This window comes from Neomonachus schauinslandi, chromosome 1, assembly GCF_002201575.2.
Source record: "Neomonachus schauinslandi chromosome 1, ASM220157v2, whole genome shotgun sequence".
In the NCBI taxonomy this organism is placed as follows: Eukaryota; Metazoa; Chordata; class Mammalia; order Carnivora; family Phocidae; genus Neomonachus; species Neomonachus schauinslandi.
This window is the reverse complement of record NC_058403.1, coordinates 47537293-47563607: the sequence shown is the minus strand read 5'-3', so window position 1 is coordinate 47563607 and position 26315 is coordinate 47537293. Positions and strand designations below refer to the sequence as shown.

The window sequence follows — 26315 nt, the reverse complement described above, 5'->3', positions numbered from 1 at the left end:
GGGAGGTTATTTAGCAACACAAAGAAAATTGCTAAATTTGTTATTTGTACACTATGGTATACATTTCTTGATTTATTTACTAAGTCTATAATTTAAATTTGAATATTATTTCTTTTGTTGTTGTTGGGGCTGGGTATACAGTTATACAGTTAGAATGTTAGTTTGGCTATTTATAAGTGTTGTTTCCATGGATATTTCTGGTAATTGATATTGCTGCTAACTCAGTTATTATTCTTAGCTTCCCACTGTCTATCCTCCTATGACATACATTCTTTATTCATTAGAATTTCTCTCAACTCTAGGAGGATGCCAGTACAAGCCACTATTAGCAAATTTAAAGGTAAATACATCCCAGACTTCTGAAAATTCTTTTTAGGCCTCCTTGCATGTAGGGTTAATGAATTGACTTTTCTCCTTTTTGTCTTTCTTTTAAGATTTTAAAATAATTTACAAAAATTTGCACCAAAACAATTTACTACATTAGTCAGATATGGAACTAACATCTTCAGGGGTCTCTTGGATTACTGATTGCTTGAAACTAGTTGAGATACTTTGTTTTCTGAATGATTTTATAAATTATTCACTGGAAAAGATGGTTCTTTTTTTTTTTTTTTAAAGATTTTATTTATTTGAGACAGAGAGAATGAGAGACAGAGAGCATGAGAGGGAGGAGGGTCAGAGGGAGAAGCAGACTCCCTGCCGAGCAGGGAGCCCGATGCGGGACTCGATCCCGGGACTCCAGGATCATGACCTGAGCCGAAGGCAGTCGCTTAACCCAACTGAGCCACCCAGGCGCCCCGGAAAAGATGGTTCTTTAATGATACTATGCAAAAAATTCTTTGTACTTCATTTGAAGCACAGCTATTTACAATTTTTAGTAGCGTTTTTTCAGAAGAGGAAAACTTAAAAAGAAACTAGACTAATAACCAGCTTCAACTCTTACTAGAGCAATCTAGAGAGAGCAGTGTAATTGTATACATAATCTTTCAATTGGTCACTAAGCACTAGCTACACATAATAAAAGACATTTATTTTCTTATGAATTGTACTTTTTCCACAAATAATTCTCATTAATTACCAAATAAAAAGTATTTTTACAAGTGGTCTCCATTCACATACTATCTAGACACCACTGTTAAACCCTCACATTCTACTGATTTCCTGGATAGAGTAGGAATAGTTGAATAAAAAGTTCTGATTTGTACCCTTCAGTATTACTTCAAAGTCACAGTGGAATTTTAGACTTAGCAGGGAAAAAAATGCTTGATAAAAGAAACACTTTATAGTTCCTAGTACCCTGGAAGGTTCTCTTCAGAGATAAAATGTTTTTAAGAAAAGTAGCTATTGAAACTTGATTGAAACTCACTATGTTTCCATCTTATGGATAATTGTGTCCAATACCAGTTTTTGTTTTGTTTTGTTTTTTTAGAGAGGGAAAGAGGTGGGGAGGCAAAGAGGGAGAGGGAGAGTCTTTTTTTACTAAATTTTTTTTTTTTTTTTTTGAGCAAGTAGGGGGAGAGGAAGAGAGAGAATCTTAAGCAGGCTGCATGCCCAGTGTGGAGCCTGATGTGGGGCTCAGTCTTATGACCCTGAGCCAAAATCAAGAGTTGGACACTTAACTGACTGAGCCACCCAGGCATCCCCCAATACTAGTTTTTTAACATAAGCCCATAAATTAATAGGAATTCTGAATTCAACTCCCAAGTGTACCATTCTTTTGTAGTACATTAAGTTTGTGTTGTGGAATTTACTTTTATGAAAATGATATATTGGAAATATATATATATATTTTAAAGATTTTTTAAGTAATTTCTGTACCCAACGTGGGGCTCAAATTCACAACCCCGAGATCAAGAGTCGTATGCTGTACTGTGTGAGCCACCCAGGCACCCCTGTATTGGAGATTTTTTTTTTTTTAAAGATTTTATTTATTCATTTGACACAGAGAGAGACACAGCGAGAGCAGGAGCGCAAGCAGGGGGAGTGGGAGAGGGAGAAGCAGGCTTCCCGTGGAGCAGGGAGCCCAATGCGGGGCTCGATCCCAGGACCCTGGGATCATGACATGAGCTGAAGGCAGACGCTTAACGACTGAGCCACCCAGGCGCCCCCCCTGTATTGGAAATATTTAATATTCTTTTGTTTATAAGAATTTGTCACTTCTTTAATTTTATATACTAGTAAAATTTGTGCATTAAATTGTATATATTATGTAGGTAGAATCCTGTTTTTATAACAGCAAGCTCTGTCTAATAAATTTATTCTAGTTTTCCATGAGATAGTCTTGGCTGATGTGTGAATAGTAAATAAACTGTTTGAGGGAAAACTCCTGTATAATAGGGTTTTTCTCAAGCCCCTTTCCTTTCCTCAGTCTTTTTGCTATAGTATTTATGTTTAGAAATTGTAATTTGACATAGCACATATATGTAGAAATTGTATTTGACTATCTTTCTGGTTTACAAAGTTAACAACAACAACAAAAAGCTATTGTGCTGTTCAAAATACTATGTTGATGTTTTAGGGGAGATTTTATTTTTCTGGGGGATAGAGTAAAGAGTATTTTCTTTGGAAATTGGAAGACCGTTGACCATCTTGGAATTTTGCCCTCAATCCTGTCCCAATGCCTGCCTTTTAAGGAATGACAAAGAGATATTATGAATGTTAGTTATTAGGTGCCTATGAAGCAACAGTAAGGGCAAGAATAGTTTGAAGAGAAGGTGGGTAGTATTGAAGAACTTTGAATGAATGAAGAGGTCAGGCCAGTAAGTGTTACATGAATTGTAAGTTATGAATTCAAGGAAGCTGCTTTGGGATTTTGTTTACATAAACTTTGAGTTGGTACTTATGTAGATTCAGAAAGCAATATAATTCAGGATAACCTTCAGTTAGTTAGGTAGAACCTTTTGGAAGGTATTTTTGTATAGTACATATATTTGATAACTGAAATACTAAGCATTTTTAGTAATTGACATGGGTTTCAAATAATGCTTTGTTGATTTAAAAAAGGGAACATTTCTTTATCTGTAGAGGAGTAGATTTATTGGATACTTAAAATGAGATCTTGATTTTTAAAAAGAAGAAACAAACTGAACCAAATTGATAGCTTTGTGAATGATCACATATGATAGTCTGCTGCTGAGGTAAAATATTTTGGCTCGCTTTATTTATTTATTTATTTATTTAAAGCTTTTATTTATTTATTTGTCAGAGAAAGAGAGAAAGAGAGAACAAGCAGGGGGAGTGGCAGGCAGAGGGAGAAGCAGGCTCCCTGATGAGCAAGGAGCCTGATGCAGGACTCAATCCCAGGACATGACCTGAGCCGAAGGCAGACTCTTAACCAATTGAGCCACCCAGGCGTCCTTTGGCTCCTTTTAAAAGAGCAGTGATTAATACTCATAATTATTGTCTCTTTTCACTTAAAAAAATACACACATGTATATAACACTTAAATTTTAAAAAGACGACTAATTTCTAGAATCACAATGAATTATCAAGACATTTTAAAATGTGAATTTTCCAAATTTTATTAACACTCCCCGTTCTTTTTGTATTACAATCAAATGTAATTATAGGAAAAGGAAAAACAGTTTGATTGCATTGCTTTGGTTACTAAAGAATACTCTCTTTTTATATATTTTCTCATTTATTGTACAATGAACATTTACTTTCTGTATGCAACTTAAAATAGGGTATTTCTTTATATTCATCCATGTCAGTATGAGAATGTAACAGTGAACTTCTTTTTAGATTAGCTTTGGAAGTTGTACAGCAATTTTGATGATGTTTATTTGAGGTCTTCTAAAAGGGATTCTTTCTGTACTTTTTGGCCATATTTATGTTTCTCTTGTTTTTTAAGACCTCAGTAGTGGAAGTAGAGTTTGTGATCATCTTGAAGAAGGGAGCAGAAATAAGGATGATATATTTTCTGATTCAAAAATGGAACCTGCTCTGACTCCCAGGAAAAGAAAGAAAAGGCTTAGAAGTAATTTACCTGATTCTCATAATTCTTCTTCTGCGTTGTATGAATCAGCAGGACAGATAGTAAGTAGAGGTATTTAGATATCATATGAAATAATTTATTCTATCATAAAAATGAATTTACTGTGGCCAAATGATGTTCTTATAACTGTCTGCTTTTATCATTAGATTTCTTTCTTTTGTTTGCCTATTTTTTTGATTCTCTGTTTGATTTTTAAAAAATAACTTAAATGTTTTTTAGTAATATAGCTTTTGGGACAAATTTCAAAATTTATGAACAAGTAAAAAAGTTAAAAATGCTCCTTCTCTGATAGCACTCCTTACTTTGGTATATATCCATTGGACTTGTTCTCTTTTATTTTCCCTTATTTTAACCAGATATTATTAATACTCTATTCATATTGTCCAGTCAGTTGCTTTTTCATATGCTGTGTAAAATTATTACCAGATTTCTTTTATCAGTAGTAATTTACTTACCAACTTCTTTAAGACTCTCTACCTTGGGTTTAGGGAATCTGTTGAAAGTGAAGAATTACCATACTTCATGCACATACTACCTATTTTCAAAACTTAGTGTACAGTTAATAAAAGTAAAGAGAATTTTTTACTCCTTTAATTCACAGGCCTTTTAGGACTTTTCAGTAGCTTTGAGTTATAAATATGGTTAAGATTTAAACGGTAATAGAGATGTGAAGTCAGTGATTGATTTGATATTTTTTCAAATTGTTATCCTTTTAAGTTTTTAATTTTTTGTCTTTGTTAATAAAGTCACATGACGTCATTTGGCCTCATTACTTTTACAAAATAAAACTGTAAAAAAAAGACTTTTTCATACTCTAAAGTTGACTTAGGTTGTGGGAAACCACCTGAACCACTTGTAAATATGGGAGTTTCCATATTGCAGCCTTTTAAAAAAATATTTGGGTATCTGATTGGACAGATCAAATTCTGTCTTTTTACTTGGGAGACCCTAGCAAGAGTAATACAGTATAATTGTGTAGTTTTCTATCCCTGTATTTATAGAAATGATACAATATTTTTACTTTTATATTCTTTAGGAATTTAAACTTAAAAAAAATTCTTTAGCCAAATTTAACTAATGCTAATTTTCTGTATGCATTTATGTTCAGAAAAGACAAGAAAATGACTCAACAGCATCTGCTGAATTTAAAAAGTCAAGTGAAAACTATCATCAAGACTCAAAAGTGCTTGAGGAAATTACACCTGAACCTATAGAAAGTGATATTGCTAAACTATCCTCGCTTAATAGTCAGGAGTTGGCTTTGAGTGCTGCTCCCAAAAGTACCTCTGACTGTTCAACCACTGAAACTTTTGAGAGCTCTATTTCCACTGATACTGTGGGGAATTCTACCCTGCTAGAAAAGGATGAGAATGAATTGAATGTAATAGAAAAGCCTGCTTTAAGTGAACACAGTGAGGGGAACCAATCTTTGATATCAGTTGAACCAAGTAAGTAACAGTAGGATAATGATGTTTTTTAATTTTCTCTGCTTTACTTAGTTGTTCTATTTCTCCTCTCAAATTTTGCTGAGGCAATAGCTGTTTATGACATCACTGTGGAATATATTAATTTTAGAAAAAGAAAACTTGGGGTTTTGGGACTTTGTTCATAAATTTTGTAATAATGATTTAGGTAAACAATAGATTACTTGAAAGCAGGGTTTTTTGGGTTTTTTTTTTAGAATTGTGAGCTGTAATTCATCCCAGTAGTTTTTTTTTTTTAAAGATTCATTTATTTTAGAGAGAGAGAGCATGCTTGTACGCGTGTGTGCCCACACGTTGGGGGAGGGGCAGAGGGAGAGAATCTTAAAGCAGACTCCCCACTGAGCATGGAGGCCACTGAGGGGCTCGATACCATGACCCAAAAGATCATGACCTGAGCCAAAACCAGTAGTCGGGCACTGAACCAACTGAGCCACCCAGGAGTCCCTCATCTCAGTAGTTTTTGAAAGGATTCTGGAAGGACCATTATTATTGACATTTTGGTTGATGACGCTGAAGTGTGGATTTTAAGTGCTATATATTGTCATTAATTTTGACTTAATTAATGTTCAAGTATTTGATACACTCATATGCTACAAAAAAGGTTTTAAAGGATACACAGGGAATAGTCTCCCACATCTTCTCAGGCATCCACTGCTTCCTCCTGGAGGCAACTACAATTTATTTTTTTAAATTTTAATCTTAAACTTAATTTTTTTTAAGTACAATTTAGAGTGATGGCACAATACATTTTTATTATTCTAGCTAGAACTTGTTCCTAAGTTCTCATGACTTTATCCATTTTTAAATGTCTTCATCCTCCAGAAGGTAAGGTTGCAGGTAACTGATAAATAATAGCACTGATAGGGAAATATTGTATATAACTAGTATAAATCAGATAATGATAGTCCAGTTTCTAAGTTGGACAAAGTTAGATTAAATTTTCATGGGATTATTAAAAGCATATTGCATGAATTAGAAAGTTTTCTTTTTCTTTTCAATGTGTGATTATCGTGACACATTTAAAAAATAATTTTTCCTTTTTAGTTGTTGTTTCCAGTGATGAAGAAGGACCTGTTGAACATAAAAGTTCAGAAATTCTTAAATTACAACCTACGCAAGACCATGTCATCACTAATGAAAATGAGAGTACTTCTGAATCAGCATTGTCAGAACTACCATTGATTACATGTGAATCTGTACAGGTAATTATTTCTGCTTTCTCATAATTAACAGTGAAATATACGCTATTGATTAATGACTGTTTCTTTCATCAAGCAGAATATTATTATAAAAATTACAAATGTTCCTAGTTTGAATTTTGAGATAATTTTCATATTAGTTTGAAGGAAATAATATAATTGTCTTTATTGAAGTGAAAGAATTATTTTTATTTTTGGTCATTTATATTTTTTTCAGTCTAAATATTCTATGACTTGAATACTTTTTTCTTTTTTTAAAACATGATTCTCATTGGACATTTAACTACTTTATCAAAACATTTCCTAGAATTAAAAAGTTTCTGGTATTTATATGTCTGGTCTTCTAGTAGTGTAGCTACTTGGAATTATTCCTTTTCCTCACACGCAATTAAGGCAGCATGATGTAGGGAAAAGAACATGGTTTCTGGAGATTACAGACCTCTGTCATTTGGGCAAGTCACTTCTTTAAGCCTGAGTTAACTCATACGTTAAATGAGGATGATAATACCTACCTCACAAGATTATTTTGAGTATTAAATGAAGTAACATATGAAAGCATTTAAAATAGTGTCATAAACTTAGCAGTTTGGTAAGTCCTTTGTCTTTTCCTTCTTACAGAAAATAATAAATGGAAGTGTCTCAGTTTAATGTCAGCCGGTTGTGTTTTGACATAGTACTTTAAAAAGTATAGTTCTAAAGTGAGGTTCAAATCATTTATTGTCAGTATTCTTATTATCAGCCTCTTATTATTCTATTATAAAGAAATGATTATTACTAACCACCAGTGTAGAATTATGGTAAAACTATTGTTGGTTTATTTTTTAATAATGTCAGAGGCTGTTATTCTCTAAGGTGTGATGAAGAATTGGGTCAGTTCTATAAAAAAGTCTGGTGGTCTGATTATTGTTTTGCTGGTGTTTTTATTGCATTGGTGCTCTATATAGAGATCACCTTAGCACCTTAGTAACCATTTTTGCTTGATTGGGCCAGTAGCTTACTTGATGGCTTAGTTGTATTTGTAATGAAAACCATGTCATTTGATAATGAATTCAAACTTCTCAATGAATTATAGTTTCCTTGGTAACATATAAGTTGTTAATGCAGTATGAAATGATCATATTATAAGAAGATAACATTTTTTGTAGAACTGATGGAATATGATTACAACCTAAGCAGAAAATAATGTGAAGACCTACTAAAATCTATAGGGCAGCATACCTTAACATCTCCACACCTTTCCTTGTTTCCAGTTTTAAATGAAGTTATGAGAAACAAGGGTTGGCCATTTTTAGGAGGCACTTAGTTTAGTCTTTGCAAAATATGAGGCCCCAATAAGAAATTCTTTTTATCCCATCTTCTGATTTTATCACTTAAAACACACACAGTTATTTGTCTGACTGATTAGAATCCCTGTAGTTGATTTGTTACTTATACTTTAAGGGATAAGAAGAATATTAGAGTGAGCAATAAAAGATGAGAATGATAAAGATTTTTTATAAAGTAGATAAATGGCATTGTGAACTGGGCTAAGAATAATGAGTACTACATATGTTTCAGATGAGGATTAATCACGTTTTCTAGAGGTAGAAGGAGAGTGAGTACACATGCATAGTTGCTCTAGTGGTAATTTATTTGGTTGTTAGTGATGTTAGGGTTAAAGAGGAATAATGTACAAAGGCTAGGCAAATGTATAGTTGAAAAAGTCATTTGAAAGCAGTTTAAAATTCAGAAGAGATGTAGGAAACAGCTGCTGCTAATACTTCTTGGTAGTGTATTTTAATTTAAAAGCATGAGTTCAGTAGTGTTTGAGTGGAAGTGGTATGATTTTTGAGGTTTTAGGTAACGAGTTGGCTATTTTCAGACATAGGACATAGAGTAAAACAGATTTGATAGAGGAGATGGTTCTTAGGCACTTATATGCCTTCAGGCGCATTACCTAAGAGCATCATCTTGGTTTATGAAGCAATTTTATGTGGTTGAAATAACCCTTGACCTGGGGATAGAAACCTGGATTTGACTTAACTTTGCTTCAACTAACTTCATGACCTTCGGCAAGTCACTTAACCAATCCAAATATCTATCGGTTTTACTTATGAAATGGAAAAAAAAAAACCCAAACTACCTCACAGGGTGGTTGTGGTGATTAAAAGAGATAATGTATTTAGAAACTCATTTTAAACTAAGGTACTGTATAAATCTTAATTTATTTCTGTTGAGCTAAAAATGAATAAAACCTATTAGGGAATATTAAATTTGAAATCATGGCTTTGATGCAGAGGAAGATATATTTCTAGAGCTTAGGCCTATGTAATTAATTTAAGATTCAACTATTAAGAGTAATTTTCTCAAGGTAAATCATACGCTTTTTAAGAAAAACAAATCTAGTAACTATTTCTTCACAATAAGAACAGTATAAAATCCTTCACAAATTCATTAATAGCAATTTAAAGAAATATTTGACTTTGAAAATCATTGTCAGCATTTGTGTAATACTCAGGGTTATATGCATTTTATAATTTATTCCTTGTTAGGCTTCATCTGAATTATGTCCATATAATCCTGTCATGGAAAACATTTCCTGTATTATACCTAGTAATGAGATGGATCTACAACTGGATTTTATATTTACTTCTGTTTATATTGGTAAAATAAAAGGAGCTTCTAAAGGTTGTGTTACAGTAAGTATATTTAATTTGTTTGTGTTTTTGTTTTTTCAGTTTTGGATTAAGGACAAGGCATTTACAGATTCTTTTTTTTAAATACAAATGACAGTAGAATTGAGATTAATTTTATATGGGACACTTTGACTGTGTCATTATACCTACTTTGAGACATGTCTTTAATTGGGGGGGAATCCTAAAATCACAGGGGATATCCTAAAATTATATCTTTGATCTGACTATTCTAATGAAGATCATGTATGAAAAAAGATCACATGTAGTACTGATATTCTTTGGGCTCTTAAACTTACTTGGTGGTAAAGTCCATTTTTATTCAGGGAATAGTTGAGAGCAAAAAGAAGAGATCTTATTTTGCTGGTTTAGATTGTAAACTGAATTCTTCAAATACCTAAATTTCTTTAAAGATCTCCAGGAGTAGTTCCTAGACAGGATTTTACTCAGTTCTCTATATTTTCTTACTATTTCTGCCTGTTAAAATTCTAACCATCTTTTAAGGCTTATCTGAAATATATCCTCTTCTAGGAAACCTTTCCTGATCTCTCCTTTCTAGCCAGAAGTAACTTCTTCCTTTACTGTGTACTTATAGCACTTTGTACATCTGTTGTAAGATTTATTCTGTGGGTTTATAATTGTTTATATTTTTGCCTAAACCTCTCCATTAGCCTTTAAGCATCTTGTGGTGAAGAGCCATGCTTTTATTTGCTTTCACACTTTCCATAAATGGTTCAATCCTAAATAGGCACTTCAAATGTTAGTTGAATTGCATTGGCCATGTCAGATTATAACTCACATATTCTCCCAAAAGTTTTATTAATAACTGTGTTAGGGGTAGGGTAGGGAAAAATAAAATCGTAAGACACACTCTCTCCTTTCATGGAACTTGTAGTCTAATGGAAAAGACAGACACATAATTTACATTATGATAAAATGCAAAATGGAAATATGTACAAGAAGGGTGCATATGGGAATATATGTCTGGAGGAATCCAGGAAGACTTCACAGAGAAGACAGCATATGATTTAAGACATAAAGTAGATGTTTACTTGGTGACTCTGCAGGAGTATGGCCTAATTTCATGTATAAATCCAGCAAAATCTGGGATCTACAAATAGTGGTAGCTTGTGATATAGTTAAAATTGCTTTGATTGAAAACACAAGAACAATTTTGTTTAATATTCTCTGATCAGTAGTTTTTAGATATTAATGATTTTGGCATGCCTGGGATGATTTTACAATTTTTTTCTTTAAGGAATTTCATTCATTTTTTATAATCTTTCCCCCCTGCCCCTCCCATTTTACTTTTTTATTTTAAATTGAGTTTAATCATTTTTTTTCTGTTGAGTTGTTTGTAATGGTAAAAAATTGGATAATATAAATATATTATAATAATTTAGTAGGGGAGGAAAATCCAGCATAAACATTCAGCAATGGGCTTTCATTAGTTAATATATTAATTGTGTATTATAGTTAGGTGGATTTGTTATAGGCAAAAAAATAAGACCAAACAAAAAAGTATAATGAGTAAAGAAACTATTTTAAGAAACAATTTAAAGAATATCTGTAATCTTACTTATCCAGAAACATTTGACATTAATTCTACAGTGTATATCATTCCGTATTTTTCATATTAGATGCACATATATGTTTAAATCAAAAGTATATGACATAGGGGCGCCTGGGTGGCTCAGTCGTTAAGCATCTGCCTTCGGCTCAGGTCATGATCTCAGGGTCCTGGGATCGAGCCCCGCGTCGGGCTCCCTGCTCCGCAGGAAGCCTGCTTCTCCCTCTCCCACTCCCCCTGCTTGTGTTCCCTCTCTCACTGCCTCTCTGTCAAAAAAAAAAAAAAAAGTATATGACATATATGCTCTTTTATAACTTAACCATTATTATGCTAAGTTAGTTCATGTATCTATTTTGGGGTATTTGGGTCGTCCTTAATTCCTGACTGTTGGAACATTTTGGTTGTCCCAGTATTTGCCATTACAAGTAGTAGGGGAGTGCAAATATTCAATAAATATCATAAAGTAGGTTTTTAAAATTTGTTTCACCTTTGTTGGAACACTTCTAATTGAAATAAAAACTTAATTGTCTAATTAAAGGGAAGTGATTTAGTAAATCAAAGCAAATATATACAGGTAAAATATATGTATATGAAGAAAGGCTGAGAGGAATTCTGTAAATATTAAAACAGTATGTTAGTAAGGAGAGAGCATATTTTAAAATTTAAAAATAATGAATAACATGAAATGGGGGAAGAAAAAGGTAAAAGTCTTAAAACTTTCAAGGATTCAAAAGACTTTTTATATATTCTTTTTTCAGACACAGTTCATAACGCTTTGTAACTTAGAAATTAAAGAACTTTTTTGTGGGGGAGTAAATAAGAGAATTAAACTCAGTCATTTTCCAGATGTTTAATGAGTCTCTACTAATGTGTTGTAGATTAACTGGAGATACTGTTCTCACTCTCATGATAGTTACATTTTGGCTAAACTAGAAAAATATCTATATTGGGAAACTATTTACATAAATTAGAACTCATTTTCTTATAGTTGGACCTTTACTACTATTATTTTTTTAATGTAGAGAATGTTGCAATAGATGTGAACACTTCATTTTTTGTTTCTCAGCTTTGTTGATAGTAGGACAAATGTTTATTAAATACACATTCTGTTAGAGAACTGTACTGGCTATTGTAAGAAGTTATAAAATAGGTATGATATGATTTCAGAGAACTGGGTTTATCTTAACTCTCACAAAAATATCTGTCTTATTTTCCCAACTGGGGATTAAATTTTTGCTGGGAATAGGGCTTTGCTTTTGGGAGAGGTTACGTGTTGGCTTAGTCATCATACAAAGGTATAAATGATTATCAGATCCTTGCCATGCTGAAATATTCGATAAAGGACAAGAGTGCTTATTGTGGAAGAATGAGAGAATAATGCCAAAGTAGAGGCAAGATACATAGATTCACTACTTCTAGTTGATAATTTTGTAGTAATGTCTATAAAATCTCAAAAGCAAAATCCTTATATTCATTTTCTGTAACTAATTATTTACATTTGCTCAGATATATTTTATGAGATTAAAGACCTGGTGAAATATGTCAGAATTTGGCAAGGGAAAATATACACCAAATATATAAAGCAGTTGTGTAAAAGTGACAGAATGATAAGGTGTATTTGACTAAATTAAATTAGATAATATACTTAATCAGTGGTAGTGCCTAATGATAATAGTTCCTTTTGATTAAGGCTCTTATCTAAAGCTGACAGAGGTTCAGTAAGTAACCTAAATTTACCTACTTACTGTTTGTATAAGTGGTAGAGACAGGATTTGAACCCCAAGCTCAGCTTTTAATTCATATGGCCTTTTGCCTGAATTTTGCTTTAGTGGCTGATTTAGATTCTGAAATACCAATTTTATATTTGTGAAACTACAATATGAAATAATTTTTAAATTAGAAAAATGAGTCACAATAAACCTGTGACTTCAGTGGACATTGTTTTCTACTTATTTGGAATTCTGTTGGTAGTTAATTTAGGTACCCATGTACCAACATCGTTTTTAATTTTGTTTTGTGTTCACAGACTATACCTCTGATTTGGTAAACAATTTCATAAATGTATTGATCAAAAGAGAAACCTAACTGAAGAATAAATAAATAGCCATGAATTCATTTGATATTAATGGAAAAATGAATTTAAGAGCCTATTTTAGATGGAACATTTAAGATTTTAGGTGCTCCATGACCTTGAGAGTTTGTTATAAAAGCAACACTTAAGGTCAGATGTATACAGAACAGTCCTAGAGAAAATAAGTGTCCTGGCACAGAAGGAACAGAAAGAACAAAAACCTTGCTGCATCTTCAGTCAGAAGGGAATTTGTAACATGGAAAGATGAATGGTGGGCATGTCAACAAAGCCAAGAATCAAACCCTGTTTTGTGGTTTATTTACCAAAGTCACTGACACCTTGGGTTTCGCTTGGCATTTTCTTGGGACTTTGTCTTATTTCTTCCATAAATATTCAGGAAACATTTTTGAAAAACAATATAAAGTCTTACTGGTTTTTATAAATGAGTATATTGAGAGTTAAATTATATGCACAGGGTTCTTCTGTAAAATTAGGTCTTTACCAAAAAAACTCCAACTGAGTCTTTACAGTGAGACATTTTCTTGGTTTATTGATAAAAAGGCTTGAGCACTTTTTTTTGAAGATTTTATTTTAAAATAAAATTTAAATTGATTTCTACACCTAACATGGGGCTCAAACTCACAACCCCAAGATCAAGAGTTGCATGCTCTATGGACTGAGCAAGCCAGGCGCCCCTTGAGAACTTTTAGTATAGACTTTGAATACATGCTTGTGGTTTGAGAAAGAAAAAGAACTGAAAATTTTGAATAGTAACTTATATTGAGTGGTAACTCATTTTTTGCTTTTTTATATTTCCTTTAGTTCACGACAAAGTATGTTAAGATCCCATTTCAAGGTAAGCTGTCATTGTCTTGTGATTTCTTTTCACTGTAATTTTGAACATAAAATAGCAAAAACTCTGAAATCTTTCTGCAGCCAACTTTCCACAGTTTTTTCCAGTATAGAAATTAAGTAAAACTAAGATTAATAATGTATTTCAAGTTAACACTTTTTTAAGCAGCTTTAAAAGGAGTTAAAATATTTTATAAGACTATTTTAATATATTTTATAACTATTGTTTTAATAAGCAGTAATATTAAGGGACTCAAAGTAGCAGAAATAAAGTTTTGATAGCAAGATTTTGGTATGACGAAATGTATGAAAATAGGAACTGTAAGGAAAATTTATAATGTTGCCCACAAACTTGTAAAATGGTTTCATATAGAGGTTAGGAGAAGTTTTTTTATACCATTTCTTATCTGAGTAAAGCAAAGCAGATTGGAAACTGTACCTGCAATATACAGAGCCTCAGACCATTTTCTTACTTTCTGCCCAACTAAAATCCTTTCAGAATAATAATGACAACTAAGAAGACAAATAAGAAGCAATAGAGAATAGTCTCTGTAGAGAATGAATTATGAAAAGAATGAGGAAGAAAAATAGACACAGATAACACTTCACAATTGACTTGGGAAGAGAGGAAGCTTCTGTTCTAAGACTGAAGGTGTGATCAAAGTAACTTTAATTGGACTCCCCGCATAGCCATGTGCAGAATCCACAACTATATATTGTGATAATCTAGTAATTAGGAAGCTACTATAAGTAGTAAGAGTGTATAAGGCAAGGCATAGAATAAATATATTGATATTCCTAATTAGGATATTTTAATAAGTTATTATGGAATAATGTAACATGAACCATTTAGAAGAAACAAAGACCTGTGATTTAAAAGAAAATAATAATTTCCTAAAGAAAGTACAGTAATCTATAGTTAAATACCTATGTAACAACGCTCCTCCCATATCCTTTTTTTTTAATTGAGGTATAATTGACATGTAACATGATATTGGTTTTAGGTATACAACATAATGATTTGTTATTTGTATATATTGCACGATGATCCCTAAAGTATGTCTAGTTAACATCTTTCCCCATACATAGTTGCAAAAGGTTCTTTTTCCCCCTATTGTGGTGATTGATGACTTTTAAGATCTCACTTAGTGACTTTCACGTGTGTAATACAGTATTAGTAGCTATAGTCACCATGTTGTAGATTATATCCCCATGACTTATTTGTAACTGTAAGTTTGTACCTTTTGTCCCCTTTACCCATTTTGCCCACCCATCCCCTGCTTTTGGCAACCAGTAATCTGATCTCTCTATCCATGAGCTTGTGGTTTGTTTGTTTTTTAATTTTACATGTAAGTGATCATGCGGTATTTGTCTTTCTCTGTCTGACTTATTTCAGAGCATGAATGGGGGGAGGAGGCAGAGGGAGAGGGACAAGCAGATTCCTTGCTGAGTGCAGAGCCCAACACGGGGCTCCATCTCAGGACCCCTGAGATCATGACCCTGAGCCAAAGTCAGACACTTAACAGACTGAGCACCCAGGCACCCCATAAAAATCTTTTAAAAACAAGGCATGCATATGAAAGGTTTTAATAGATGAGGAACGTATGCTTATTCTTTTTCTACAGTAGTTGAGGGAAATATTAGTTTTCATATTTATATTAGCTGTTAATTATGTTTGGCTGTGACTTAAAGAAAATAGTTTATTTTTCCTTCACGAAGAAGAAATCCAGAGGTAGGGTAAACAGGGCTGATATGGTTTTCTTTGGTCTTCAGAGGCCCAGTCTCTTTTGTTTTTTTACTGTGTCATTGCTGACCTATGTCTTTCATCCTTAAGTTTGTCTCATGGACAACTGGCTGCTTATATTTCAGTCATCACATTTGTGTTATAGGTAGAAAGCAGGAGGAAGGGGAAAAATGGTAAAAAGCATACATACCACCTATCTCTTGCCTTTTTAAGGAGCCTTCTTGGATGTGCATGCCACCTAACCTCTTCTACTTACATTTTCTTAGGTAGAATATAGTCATATGATCACACATCTACTTGCAAAGGAAGCTAGGAAAATAGAGTTTCTAAAAGCTAAGTATCTTGCCTCCTAAATAAAATTAGGGTTCTATTACTAAGATCCCTAATAGTGGTTAGAAAAAATGATAGACAACTTCCACTTTCAGTTTCTTCCATAGTCCTGTAATAAAATAAACCAAATATTGGGGAAAATTTGGTAGTGAGGTATATTTTCCTTGATGATGGTGTTAAATCTCCTTTTTTTTTAAAGGGAAACTTTTTGAAGCAGTCTTTCTAAAGAAAATTATGGTTGGTACATTTGGATTAGTAGTAATTGTCTAGATTTCACAGAAATAGTATCAATTATTTGGGACTGTGAGCTGCGTGAGGAAGAAATGCTGAGCAGTTTTCTGAAGGTTCTTACTCTTGTAATTTAGTCTGTTTGTCTTTGCTGCTAGTTTCACTGACAGTTTTCGGAATGAGGGAGTTACAGTGCCCATGGATTAGAAGAATTAATGTTATTAAAATGTCCATACTACCCAAAGTGATCTGCAGATTCATTGTAATACCTATCAAAATTTCAATTACATTTTTTATAGAAATAGAAACAGTTCTAAAATCTGTCTGGAACAACAAAAGACCCCGAATAGCCATAACAGTCCTGACAACATGGCTGGAGTCATCACACTTCCTGGTTTCAGACTATATTACAAAGCTATAGTAATCAAAACAATTTTGTACTGGCATAAAAACAGATACATAGAACAGTGGAACAGAATTGAGAGCCCCAGAAGTAAACCCATGCATATGTGGTCAGTTACTTTTCAACAGAGGAGCCAAGTATATACAGTGGAGAAAGAATAGTCTCCTCAATAAATGGTGTTGGGAAGGCTGGACAGCCACAAGCAAAAGAATGAAACTGGACTCCCATCTTTACTATATACAAAAGTCAACTTAAAATGGATTAAAGCCTTAAATGTAAGATCTGAAACCATAAAACTCTTAGAAAAAAAAACCAAACATTAGGGGGTAAGCTTTTTCCCATCAGTCTTGGCAATGATTTTTTTGGATTTGACTATAAAAGCAGAGGCAGCAGAAGCTAAAATAAACAAGTGGAGCGCCATCAAACTGAAAAGCTTCTGCATAGCAAAGGAAACCATCAGCAAAATGAACAAGCATCCTGTGGAATAGGAGAAAATATTTGCAAACCACATATCTAGTAAAGGGTCAGTATCCAAAATATATAAAGAACTCAGAGAACTCAATAGCAAAAGTCTGATTAAAAATTGGGCAGAGGAAGTGAATACACATTTTGTCCAAAGAAGACATACAAATGGCGAATAAGCACATAAAAAGATGCTCACCATCACTAATCATCACAAAAATGCAAATGAAAACCACAATGAGATATCCCCTCATACCTGTTAGAATGGCTGTCATCAGGATGACAAGAAATCAGCAAGTGTTGGTAAGGATTTGGAGAAAAGGGGAACCCTTGTACGTTGTCAGTGATACTGTAAACTGCTTTAGTTCCTGTGGAAAACGCTCTGTAGGTTCCCCAGTAAATTAAAATTAAAACTGCTATATGATCCAGCAATCTCACTTCTGGGTATATATCCAAAAGAAATGAAAACAGGGTATTGAAGAGATATATGCATCCTGCATTATCCACAGTAGCCAAAATAAGGAAACCACCTAAGTGTCTGTTGATGGATGGATAAAAGTGTGATTTATATATACAATGGAATATTAGTCTTGAGAAAGAATGTAATCTTGCCATTTGTGAAAACATAGATGGACATTGAGGGCATTATACTATTTGAGAAAAGTCAGAGAAAGACAAATATTGCATGGTATGCTTATATGTGGAATCTAAAAAAGTTGACTCTCAGAAACAGAGACTAGCATGGTGTGGTTACCAGGGGCTGGGACATGGGGGAAATGGGAAGATGTTGGTCAGAGAGTGTAGACTTCCAGGTATAAGATGAATAATGTACAGAATGGTGATTACAGTTAATAATACTGTATTATATACTTGAAAATTGCTAAGAGAGTCGATCTTACATGTTCTCAACCTGAAAATGAAATGGTAGTTGAGATGTTAGCTAATGCTTCGATGGTAATTGTTTTGCAGTAAGTAAGTGTATCAAATTAACGTTAGCTTAAACTTACACAGTGTTATATGATAATTGTATCTCAATAAAGCTGGAAAAAAGTGAAAAGTCATAGTCCGTGTAAAAAAAAGACAGTAAAATAAAGTAGGATAGCTAGGTAGAGAGAGAGATGGAGATAGGGAGAGACAGAACAGACTTTAGAAGGCAAGCCAGTAGGAAAGACTGGATGAAATAGATGAAAAGAGAAAGAAAACAAGAGTGATGAAAAGAAAAATGTTTAAAAACACAAGTAAGGAAAGAATGGAAGGACGAATGAGAGAGAAGGAGGAATGAAAAAGGAAAGAGGAAGGGAGAGATAAAGAGATGAAGGACAGAAGGATGGAAAAAAAGGAAGTAAGAAAGATAGGAAGACAGGCAGGATACAGGCAAGTTAAGAATAGGGAAAGAAAAGGACAGTGAATGAATTGGACTGAAAAAAGAGAAAAAAAGCTATCAAAGAGAAAAGAAAAAGGAAGGGACCAAGATAGGAAGTAGAAGGAAAGAAAGAGAAGTTTAAAGTGATGAGTCTGTAGGAAAGAGTAAATACAAAAGAAATAAAGAATGTGGGAGTAAGAAATAGAAGGATTTGAAAAGAGGAGGTAGTAAGAAAATTAAGTACAATTGTGGAATAGTGGGGAAAGAAATCTAAAAAGAACTCAGTTAAAATACTACAGTAAAATAGGATTGATGAATGGTGACAGCTAGATAGAAGGTAGGTAGGTATGTGAGGAGTAGATATAAAACATAAATAGATCCATAGATAGGTGATAGATAGATGGATAGATACAGATTGATCACTAGATAGAAGTGATTTTAAAAAGGATTATCCAGGAAAATGCCAATAAATAAAAGGTAGAAACAGAGTTAGAAAGAGAAGGAAGTTATGTAAAATGTTTTTAAAAGGAGCAGTGAAATAGTGTAAGTAGGCAGGCAAGCATGCAAACAGGCACAGAGGAGGAATAGGAATACAGAAAAGGAGCAAGAAAGACATGAAGAAATGGAATAAGGAAAGGAGAGAATGAATGAAAGAAGGAGATACGAAAGAAATAAAGACAAGATGTTTAAAATGGATCAATTGATTATAAGAAAAAGTTAAAAAAATAGAATGTCTAGCGTGGGAACATTAAGGTGACTAAGTATTTGAATGCTTATTGTAAAATGCTTGAGTGATACGAATCACCTGAGTTTTTTGTGTTTTGGGTTTTTTTTGGTAAGCCCAAAATTCTGATTCAGTACATCTAGAGTACAGTTCTGCATTTCTAACAGGCTCTGATGTGATCCCAGGCTGAGAACTAGATTTTGAGTAGCAAGGTGCCGGGAGATAATGGGGGGAAGGAGTACTAAGAGATTTGTTTCAAATAGGTATTCTTCTTGAGTTTGTACTTAACTGATACTTGTATTCCTAGTTCAGATGCTTATTTTCTTAAAGTTGGACTGGATGCCCTTCAGGACTTCTTTACACTAGTTTTCTATGTTTATATGAATTAAAAAAAAATCCTCAAAGAAGGTTCTTTTAGCTTACTAGGAGAAAGACCCATAATTTTGAGTGATTACCTAGAGGCTTTGAGAAGTAAAACCTGGAAGAATTTTATTTATTCATTTTTTTTAAACCTGGAAGAATTTTATAAGAAATACTATCTTAGACCATTCAAAAGCTCATAATATCTTTGAGAGTCTTTTGATAGTGGCTAGTCTGTATAGTGGAATACACATATTTTGGGAGAAGAAACATAGGAGTAGATTGGCTTATGGTAACATTTGGGTCTTGGTTGATAGTATTGACAAAATAGAAATATATAATTTTCTAAGTTACACTATGCTTAGTTTTCTGCATAGATCAGATAGTTGTCATCGTCGTCATCTTCTTCTTTCTTCTTCTCTGCTTTTTTTTTGCACTGGAAATAATACTTTTGTAAAATTTTGCCAATCATTCTTTTTGAAAAACATCGTGTATTAAAGAAGAGTCATATAGTGTGTAAGTGTTGTATTCTTAATGTTATCTTTTTATTTGGTTTTAGTGTCCTTGAATGAGGTTTCATTGCTAGTGGATACCACACATTTAAAGAGGTTTGGGTTATGGAAAAATAAGGATGATGATCACAGTAAAAGGAGTCATGCTATCCTTTTCCTCTGGGTCTCTGCAAATTATCTTCAAGAGATTCAGACCCAACTAGAAAACTCCATATTAAGCCAGCAATGTGAGTATGAAATGACTTCTAAATTTTGGAATAACCTGAGAAGTCATGTAAATAGTTTTCTTCTAAAGTAATTTAATAGAATGTAATCATTTCATTGAGTTGAAATGAAGTTCATTGGATTAAAAATAATTTTAACCCTTAATGTTATGCAAGATAAATTATTTTTTCTACATAATTTCTTCTGATAATTTTACTCAACCAAGAGAGATTATCTTCTAAAAAAAAAAAGGAATACTTTATCCTTAAATCAGTTGCCATCCTTGGCTATCTTTCTTACGGGTTTCTTGCCCTTGTTTCATAATGAATAGTGACAGCTAATCCGTGGCAGTGTTAAATAAAATACAGAAGTCTTTACCTTCAACATTATTCTTGAGTTTTAAAAAAAACTCAGTTTACTTAAATATATCATTTTTCTAAGACTGGATTGAATACTTTTGGGAGAATGCTCCCCAAACTGGTCTATTTAAATGTATCTTCAATATCTCCCAATTTTGCTTAGTTTTCAACTCCTAAAGACTCTAGTTTAGAATTGCATAAATCAGATTAGTAAGGTTCTTTCTTACCTCTTTGATCTCTCTACCTTGCCCTCTGTACTCCTTTGCATTTAAACATGGTGAGTTGTAAACTAAATTTTATACCTTTAATATTACAGTAGTCCCTCCCTTTATCCATAGAGGGATATGTTCCAAGCCCCCCCCCCACAGATGCCTGAAACCACAAATAGTACTGAACTCTATATATACTATGTTTTTTCCCTATATATACATACCTATGATGAAATTTAATATGTTAGGTACAGTAAGAGATTAACAATAATAACTAAGAATAAAATAGAATAATTATAACAATACACTGTAATAAAAAGTTACGTGAATGTGGTCTTTCTCAAAATATCTTATTATACTGTACTTACCTTTCTTATGATGATGATGTGAGAAGATGAAATGAGGTGAATGACGTAGGCATTTTGATGTAGTGATAGCCTACTATTGACCTGATGGCAATAGGCCAGAAGGAAGACCATCTGCTCCTGGACTGCGGTGGTTGACCATGGGTGACTGTAACTGTGGATAATGAAACCATGGATAAGGGAGGACTACTATGGTTACTTTGCTGTCCTACTCCAAATTAATTGGGAAAATTCATGATTAAATAGGGAAATTGGGGAGTGAATGTCATCTGAGACCATTATTGAAATGATTGATGAAACACAATGATTTTGAAGGAAGTGTTTGATCAGAATACTTTTTTAATTGGTAGATTTGATAAATGGAGGAGGCAAGAGAAAAATAAATGCTTAGTTATCATTCATTCATTTATTCATAAATTCATTAATAAATGTTTACTAATACCTACTAAATGCCAGATAGTAGAGATACAGCAACTAGTACTATTGTAGAGTTTCTCTTTTAATGCAGGAAGAGTTAAAATTTGTGAGTTTTGAATCACTGTTACTAATGGCCTATTTTGGGATTTAATTTGCCTGGGTTATTAACTAACATACAAAATACTGTTATTAATAATTAAATTATTTTAATTATAATCCCCTTGAAATATTTTTCACTATTAATAAAAATTGGTTTCTTTTTTCTTTTATAGCAAAATCCAGTGAATTCATTTTCCTTGAGCTACACAGTCCTATTTCACAAAGAGAAGAATTGAAATTGAAAGATATTATGACAGAAATAAGTACAACCAATGGAGAATTAGAGCTTTCTTATCCATTATCTTGGGTTCAGGCACTTCCTTTATTTCAGAACCTCTCTTCAAAAGAAAGTTCTTTTATTCATTATTATTGTGCTTCAACTTGTTCTTTTCCTGCTGTTGCTGCTGAAGAAATGAAGATGAAATCAGTATCTCAGGTTAGTGTATGATTAATATAATTGGCGAGGTTTTGTAAAAATTTGTTCACTGAAAATAGAGTGATGTGAAAAATGCTATGTTTTGTCAGAACGGTACAGGAGCCAACCTGAAAGAACTCCCAATACCAAAACTAGAACAGTTTTATTTTTATTTTATTTTATTTTAAAGTAAACTTGACACCCAATATGGGGTTCGCTCTCAACGCTGAGATCAAGAGTTGCATGCTCCACCAACTGAGCCAGCCAAGCGCCCCAAAGCTAGAACAGTTGGATCAATAAAATCAGTAATGATAACATGTGATTATTACCAAAGAATAAAATAAATACCCATAAATCTATATTAATACAAATAAATACCTGAATTAATGAATGAAAAAGAAATACTGATGGTGGATAATTGACAGTTCTTTCTTAGAAAAGTATTTCAATTAATAAATGTAAAAGGAATAAGAAATACAAAGCCACCATAGTTAATGGTTGTTACAGGCAAGGTCCACCAATAGGTGCGAACTTGGAGAAGCAGGAAATGTGCATAATCTCAAAGTCTCTCAGCCAAAATATTTATTAATTATAAAAAGAAAAGTAATAACTTTACAGTGGAGAAATGTGGCAGACATCACCAGGAGTAAGAGACAGTCACATCATGCACTGAGAAGGGTACATGACTTCTCTGGTATTCTTCCCAATATTGTGTAACCTCAATCTAATTATGAGAAGAATTAGACAAACCCAGTTACAAAATAACTGACTAATACTCTTGAAAATATCAAGGTCATGAAAGACAAGGAAAGACAGGAATTGTAGGATCCTCATACAGAAAAAAGTTATTGGTGGAAACACTAGTGATATCAGAATAAAGTCTATAGTTTATAATATACCAATGTTAATTTCTTAGTTTTGATAGTTGTAACTGTGGTTATACAAGACGTTAATATTGGGGGAATCTGGGAGAGGCTTGTATATCTCTGTCAAATACATCTAGAAAGAAAAGATTTTCAGTTTGTCTATGGCAAATAAAAACTTTTGGTCTTTTAAATTTTATTTTGTCCTAGCTGTTATATCTTTTGTTCATTTTGAACTGACAAGTTTTCACGTTTTTCTTTAATTATAAAGCCCATATCTGTAAGTATCAAGTTAAGCTTTGACCACTGTATGTACAATCTTTTTTTTTAAGATTTATTTATTTATTTGAGAGAGAGAGTGCATGTAAGTATGGGGAGGGGCAGAGGGAGAGAAAGAATCTCAAGCAGACTCCCTGCTGAGCGTGGAGCTCATTGACAAGGGGCTCGCTCTCATGACCCTGAGATCATGACCTGAGTTGAAATCAAGAGTCGGACGCTTAACCGACTGAGCCGCCCAGGTGTCCCCCGTATGTATAGTATCTTTTGATCAAAAGTATTATTTTGATTTCACAATATCTTTGGAGAAATTCTAAATGTATAGATATAACTCACTGATACTGATTTCTTTTAGTCACATTTTCTCTTGAAAGTCTAGGTTTTGACTTTATCCTTTTGAGAGTTAATGTGTATTTATGTATCTATAAGGAAACTTTTTTCTTTGCCATTTTCTGTCAGCCTTCAAATATAGATACAGCCAAGCCTACTTACACCTTCCTGCAGAAGCAAAGTAGTGGTTGCTACTCACTTTCTATTACATCTAATCCAGATGAAGAATGGCGAGAAGTCAGGCACACTGGACCTGTTCAGAAGTATGTACTGTGTCATATCCTGTTTGTAATAGGTGGACATATTAGTAGTTTTCATTCATATTGCTGATTTTAAGTAGTTTACCTTTTTCTTTTTAACTGAGGTGTAATTGACACACAATAAATATTACATTAGTTGCAGGTATACAACATAGTGATTTGACAATAGTTTACCTTTTTAAATGTTTTGAGTTTTGCTCTTACACTGATGGTTAGTAATAGAAATAATAATTTTTTTATTTTTTAGAAAGTTAAAAAAATTTATTAAGAAAACAGTTGGTACCATTTTACTTAGTTTTATGTCAGTAAGACATAAATGGTAACCAAAATGTCAAACTGAGTAAGATTGAAGTATTTGTTGAAAATACCCGAGTAGCAGTGTATGGTTTTTATGATTATATAATTCCATATCTGGATATATGGTAGGAAAAGTGGGGTTACTTAACTGAAGTGTGCCTCAATTTAAGGTACTTTGGGGTTTATTAGAACTTCTTTTTCAGAAGTTGCTACTTTATTCATATTTTGTCTCCTCATGGTGGCCAGGCAGAATAGGGAGTCTGTGCATTTGAGAGTGATTTCTCTTCCTCTGTATGTTTCTGTTAAAACAAACAAACAAACAAACAAACAAAAAAACAAATGAAAAAACAGGATAGAAAATAGCCCATAAAATAGTAACTATCATATTAGCATTTAAAATTTCACATATTTTGATTTGATTTAGGTGCTTTGTTTGCCACAATTAAATCAATTGCAGATGACTTCATCTTCTTGAATCTTTCTGGTTTAAGAAGTACATATTATTATACCTTTATTATTGACTATATTCATGCAATGAGGACCGTCATGTGTATTCCAAGATTATAGCTAGAAACTCAGAACTGCCCTTACTTCTGAGATTTTAGAGAAGGTGCCAGAAAAAAGATGCCTAATTAATGGTTATCTGCTTTCTACTTCTTTCTGCTTGTGTTATAATCACTTGTTTTCTTTATATTCTCTTAAGATTTACATTACATGCACTTTGTTATAGGAAACTTGCCTTCTCTCATCCCATGTTCTTTATTGCTCAGCTGTTGCTGTGGACTACCACCAGTAGGAGAACATAGTTTTTGACTGTTGGCTCTTCTAAATGGAAAGGAACTAGTCTTGGGGATTCAAACTTAGATTTGGAAAGTGGAGCATAGGAAAATCTTTTATGGTTTATTCCATCAGTTTGTTGAAAGTTAAAAATTGTACAGAAGAGAGATATCTTTGATGGTATTATAACTGATTGTGAGATATAAGGTATTGATTAGACAAATATGATACTAACCCACATGGGGTTGGAAATGAAAAGATAATGAGAGTACTGTTAGTACCTTGTGAAAATAAAGGAAAATATAATTGTTTATATCCTGTTAAGTACTTTTACTCTGTACATTTTAGTTATTGAATATATTGCCCTATTAGTGTTCTATATAACAAATCTCTTTGATACTAGAATTTTCCCTACCAATATGTTTTAACTTTAGTTTTACTTTTTAAGGTTGATTGTATATCCTCCACCACCTACAAAAGGGGGATTAGGAGTAACTAATGAAGATCTGGAATGCTTAGAAGAAGGAGAGTTTCTTAATGATGTAATCATTGATTTCTATCTTAAGTAAGTACAATGATAAATGATCTTCTCATTTATCAGTTTTAATGTGAATCTTAAATTGCATGTCTATCACTGAAGTTTTGTTAACTCTAGCTAAAAGTAATCTGCCAAGAATTCAAAGATTTTTGCCTACCAGGGTTTTCTGTAGTTGACTTCAGTTTCATTCCTTTACCTCCTATAGATGCTATATACTTTAGAAGAGTTACTGTTTTTTATTTTAGTTTCTGTTTGTTTACTTTTGATTTATCGTTCTTGACTGTTTATATTACTGTGGTGAAGGAAGTACTTAAATTACAGATCACTTGGGGAAAGGAAAAGAAGCAACTCTGTAGTTATCTCTTGTGTCTTTAAGCACTATAAGAGTTACCTTATAAAAAGCTAAAAAACCCATACCACGATTCCATTAAAAAATAATTTTCAACTTTTTGTATAGCCAAGCTGAAGGAATAGATAGGAAAGTTTTATAAACTTTCATGCAAAGTTTCTAGTCCTCATCTTACCTGAACCTTCTTGTTTAACTAATAATACTAGCCTTATTCCAGTCACGCAGGCTCTAAATCTCTCTTTAGCATTTACTCTTCATCTCAATACTTTACATTTGATTTCTAGAATTGATTTGGGTCTTTTTAAATATCTTTTACCTGGGGCCTCATGAATTATGAGGTTTTCCAGTCTGTCCGGTAAGAACAGGCACTATTCTTGCTGCTGGCTACCATTCCCTCTCATCTTTTCAAGTAGTTCTCTCCCCAGCCTTTTCCTCACATGCATGTGGTGATCAAAATTCTTCTGAATACTTAAGGAGCATTCTCTGCAGGTGTCTGGAGTTTTCTTTATCTACAGCTCTTCCCGTTTCAGTATTCTGATATGCAAATTCTAGCTGTCTTGGTCTCTACTGACTTTCAGTGTCTCCT

At 33.0% G+C, this 26315-nt stretch overlaps 1 protein-coding gene across 1 annotated transcript in view; it reads left to right on the top strand.

The window, feature by feature from the left end:
- Positions 1-26315, top strand: part of SENP7 (SUMO specific peptidase 7) — a 140537-nt gene that overhangs the window by 96428 nt on the left and 17794 nt on the right. Inside the window, exons 8-16 of the mRNA XM_021692359.2 lie at positions 3854-4038; positions 5106-5445; positions 6526-6683; positions 9212-9358; positions 13816-13849; positions 20019-20198; positions 21798-22060; positions 23638-23771; positions 25291-25407. Coding sequence (XP_021548034.2) covers positions 3854-4038; positions 5106-5445; positions 6526-6683; positions 9212-9358; positions 13816-13849; positions 20019-20198; positions 21798-22060; positions 23638-23771; positions 25291-25407 — 1558 coding nt within the window. The remainder of the gene's footprint in view (positions 1-3853; positions 4039-5105; positions 5446-6525; positions 6684-9211; positions 9359-13815; positions 13850-20018; positions 20199-21797; positions 22061-23637; positions 23772-25290; positions 25408-26315) is intronic.